A 3,683-nucleotide genomic window follows, 5' to 3' on the forward strand; every position below is an offset into this window, starting at 1 on the left:
GATGCTCTTCAGTGCCTGTCTCCAACAAATGCAGCTTAATTACATAGTAAGTTTGTGGATACTATGTAAAGATAATTTTACTAAACACACATATTTTCATTAATCTAAACATCCTATACTAGCTGGAGTAGGCAACCTTGAAATTAGCCACCAATTGTTATCAGTTTTCTCATATTAAGATGTCATGCAATTCCTTGTCCTCAAGCCACTTCCTTCAAGAGAATATGGCAACAGTCATTGATGAAGTGACAGGAGAGTGTGGCTTTTTTGTGAGTAGTCATGTCTGTCGTCCAGGTTTTTCCTCCATCGTTGGCTTTTTGATGAACTCATAGTAAGTGGGAAAGATTTCCATGGAAAAACACATTGATGTCAGCCTGAGTTCAACACCTGGCCAGCACCGAGTCTCTTACTCCAGCTGCTTCCAGGGATCAAATACTCTCACCAGCTGCATAAGTAACCATGGAATCTGATTCTTCCCGGTTGACTCCTCAATGTGACCTCAGTGCCAACTGACACCTTGGTAGAGGAATTTTAATTCAGAACAGGGCTCTTCTGGCAGGAGATCACATCCAAAGATCTTCTAGGTCTATGTGGTCTGGCTGGAGCACAAACATGCCTTTAATCCCAGAAGACAGAGGCAAGTAGATCTCTGAGTTCAAGCCCAGGCTGGTATTAAATTCCAGGAGTGGTGGTGCATGTCTTTAATCCCAAACAATGAAGGTAAACATAGTTTGTAGAAGAAGCAATCATGTTTGAAAGTGTTGTCTAATTGAGTGGCAGAACAGTGACACATCAGAGAAAGATCTGACAGAATAGGGTGCACTCAACTCTCTGAGAAGAGAGAGGAAAGGGAAGATACTTTAGAGGTAATGCAGAGAGGAGAAGAGGCCACAGGACAACCATAGAGAGACGGGTTGCAGATGAAGACCGAATGTGCCAGTGAAGAAGCCAGAAAATTAGAGCAGATTTCTTGAGTTAGTTTGAGTCCATACAGAACAATTCAGAGGCCAAGAGAAAAGCCAGATTGAAGAAGTTAGTTGGGAAAACAGTTAGAGCCAAAACAGCCAAGTTGAATCAGCTAGCCAAGAGCTTGGTAAGAACAAGAAAGGGTGAGCTTATTAAGCAGTAAGTCTCAGTGGCTGAAACATTTTAGTCCTAGGTTAGGTTGTATGGAGGCTGGAAGCTTCCAGGAGTAGGCCCTCCTTAGCAGGGCAAGATCACAGATAGCCCAGGTGAAACACATAATTGTCACATATGGGTTGTGCAGGGACCATTAAGAGATTTTGGAGTTACTCATAATTCAAAATAGGCAGCCCAAACTGGTCTGGCCATAAATATAGGCTCTGGGGTTTAGTATGCATATGTAACTAAACCTAGATGAAATTTTATCTTTTAAAAGAATTTAATAATAAATGAGTAAGGGAATACATTGGAATGCGTTGTTCGATTGGGAGAATATGACCCTTCTTCTCTATTCTACTTTTGATACATTTCTCTAATCTCTGGACCATCAGTTAAAACAGGATGGTCTTGCAGGCCAAAAGACCACAGAAAAATAAGTTTTCATGTTTGTCTGTATTAGGGTACTTGATCCCCAAGAGTTATTGACAGTTGTGGGCTGCCCTGTGGGTGTGCAAGTCAAATCCAGGTCCTCTGGAAGAACAGAGAGTGCTCTTAACCACTGAGTCATTTCTCCAGACCCTAGACAACTCAACACCTAAAGATTCAGTCAACAAATAGGTAAGTGATACAAACAGATGCTTCCGAAGTGAAAACTAAATACATGGGCGGTGGTTGAACATTTTAAACCATTGGGGGTTGTAAATAATTATTCTATTAAAATTTCACCTCACCCTAGTCAGCATATCTTATCATCAAGAAGACAAAAAGAAATGATAGGGTAAATGCAAAAGAGTGGGACCCTTAAACTGCCAGTGGGAACTGACACAACTGGAAATGAGTTCAGGTCCCTCACAAACTAGTAGAAGTCCCAAATGACCTGTCTGTGCTCCTCCTGGATGTCCACGGAAAGGCACTGAAGACAACATGCCATAGAGAGGCCAGCACACTCATGTTTACGGGGTTGCTGCTTATGATAGCCAAGTCCTACAATAATCTCAGCGTGTATCTGCAGACGAATGAGTGATGAACACGTGGCAGATGCGCACAGCGGAAAATTGTTCACCCATTAGGGAGAATGAAATCTGGTCATCTGCAGGCACAAGCAGAGCACACTATGTTAAGTAAAACAAATGAGCCTCAGGAAGAGAAGCATCAAATGTCTCATGTATGTGAAATCTACCCAGAAAAGGAAGGAGAACTGAGACAGGAAAGGATTAGGGTCAGCAGGAGGGCAGAGAGGGGAAGAGTGTCAGGGAGGGCTAGCCAACAGACCTGAGATAGGATTACTTTCTATACATATGAGAGTGTCATAAAAAGACTCACAGTATTGTTAAATTGTTAAATACTAAGTGAAAATATCCTGGCAGGTTTTTATTTTAATCAGTGAAACGACTAAAGATGGCTAGCATAACACAATTGTACAACTATTGGAATAACGCTAGAGCTACAAGTCCATAAGATAGATCAATGCAGGAAGCAGCAAGCCTGTGATTAGGCCTTGACACTGTATGGTCACTCGTGTTGTCTCTGTATTGGTGCCGGGTGATGTATGAATAGGGAGATGGGATTCTTGATTTGTATCTAAGGCTGTCTCAGATATGATGGCGAGCAATAGTGAACACGAAGTAGTTACTTGGGCAGTGATCTCAGGAAGCATTTAAACTTGAAAGATCATACCAGGCAAAGAAGAAGCCAACCAAGAACACAATGAGCAGAGCACCATAGGAAACAACTGGCTTCTATGACACCCAGGGCCTCGGGAATGCCACAGTGAGACTCTTCCACTTGGAAGGAAGTGAGGGAGAGCATGTGCTCCCAACTCTATTTCACTGCTTGAGCTCTGTGCTCAGTGCTCTTACTATCTTTCCTGTAGGCCACTCTTCAACTAGAGGTAGTCTGGGAGGTGAGGTTGCTTGGCCTACGAGATCTTCCTCCTCTCTAGGAAGATGAATACAGAGGGAAGAGAGCAGACACTCCTGAAATAATCTGCCATGGTCCTGACATTGTTAGAGATAAGCTGGAATGTTGACAAGTGAGGATGACAATTCAAGAAGGAGAGATGAGACATACGTACACTTGCATGCTTGCAAAACTATGATTTATTTAAGATGCAGGGGCGGGGAATCTTTTTTTAAATGGAGAAGAAAACAAGGCGTAAGGGTAACTTTACAGATTTCATAGAAAAAGCAGTCTTGTTTGACAAAGACACAGGAACATTGTTAAGACAGCAATGTTAAGAAAGAAGCTTTATGGTGGGGCTCTTGGGGCTCAGCTCACACATGGTCTGCATCAGGAATGGTGGGTGACCGTGCTCAGCAGCAAGAACCACTAGAGCATGCTGGGCGGCAGCAGGTGGTCTGGCAACAGCTGGGGCGGCAGCAGCTGGAGATGCAACACTGGGGCCTGCAGCAGCTGGAAATGCAACAGGAGGGGCGGCAGCAGCTGGGACGGCAACAGGTGGGCTGGCAGCACACAGACTGACAGCAGCTGGGCCTGCAACAGCTGGACACACAGCAGGAAGGCCTGCAGCAGCTAGATACACAGCAGGTGGGGCGGCAGCA

General features: G+C 44.1%; 1 protein-coding gene across 2 annotated transcripts in view; it reads right to left on the reverse strand.

Annotated features, from left to right (window-relative positions):
• Positions 1 to 3,434: 3,434 nt before the first annotated feature.
• LOC129686379 (keratin-associated protein 4-12-like) overlaps positions 3,435 to 3,683 on the reverse strand; it is a 9,041-nt gene continuing 8,792 nt past the window's right edge. Inside the window, exons 2-3 of one of the 2 annotated variants that reach the window (XM_055620313.1) lie at positions 3,491 to 3,615; positions 3,435 to 3,460 (exon numbers count right to left, since the gene is read on the reverse strand). In XM_055620313.1, the coding sequence (XP_055476288.1) occupies positions 3,435 to 3,460; positions 3,491 to 3,615 (151 nt within the window). The other variant, XM_055620311.1, reaches the window with a different exon arrangement.

This window comes from Psammomys obesus, unplaced genomic scaffold (assembly GCF_907164565.1).
Source record: "Psammomys obesus unplaced genomic scaffold, mPsaObe1.curated_primary_1811, whole genome shotgun sequence".
NCBI classification, from domain to species: domain Eukaryota; kingdom Metazoa; phylum Chordata; class Mammalia; order Rodentia; family Muridae; genus Psammomys; species Psammomys obesus.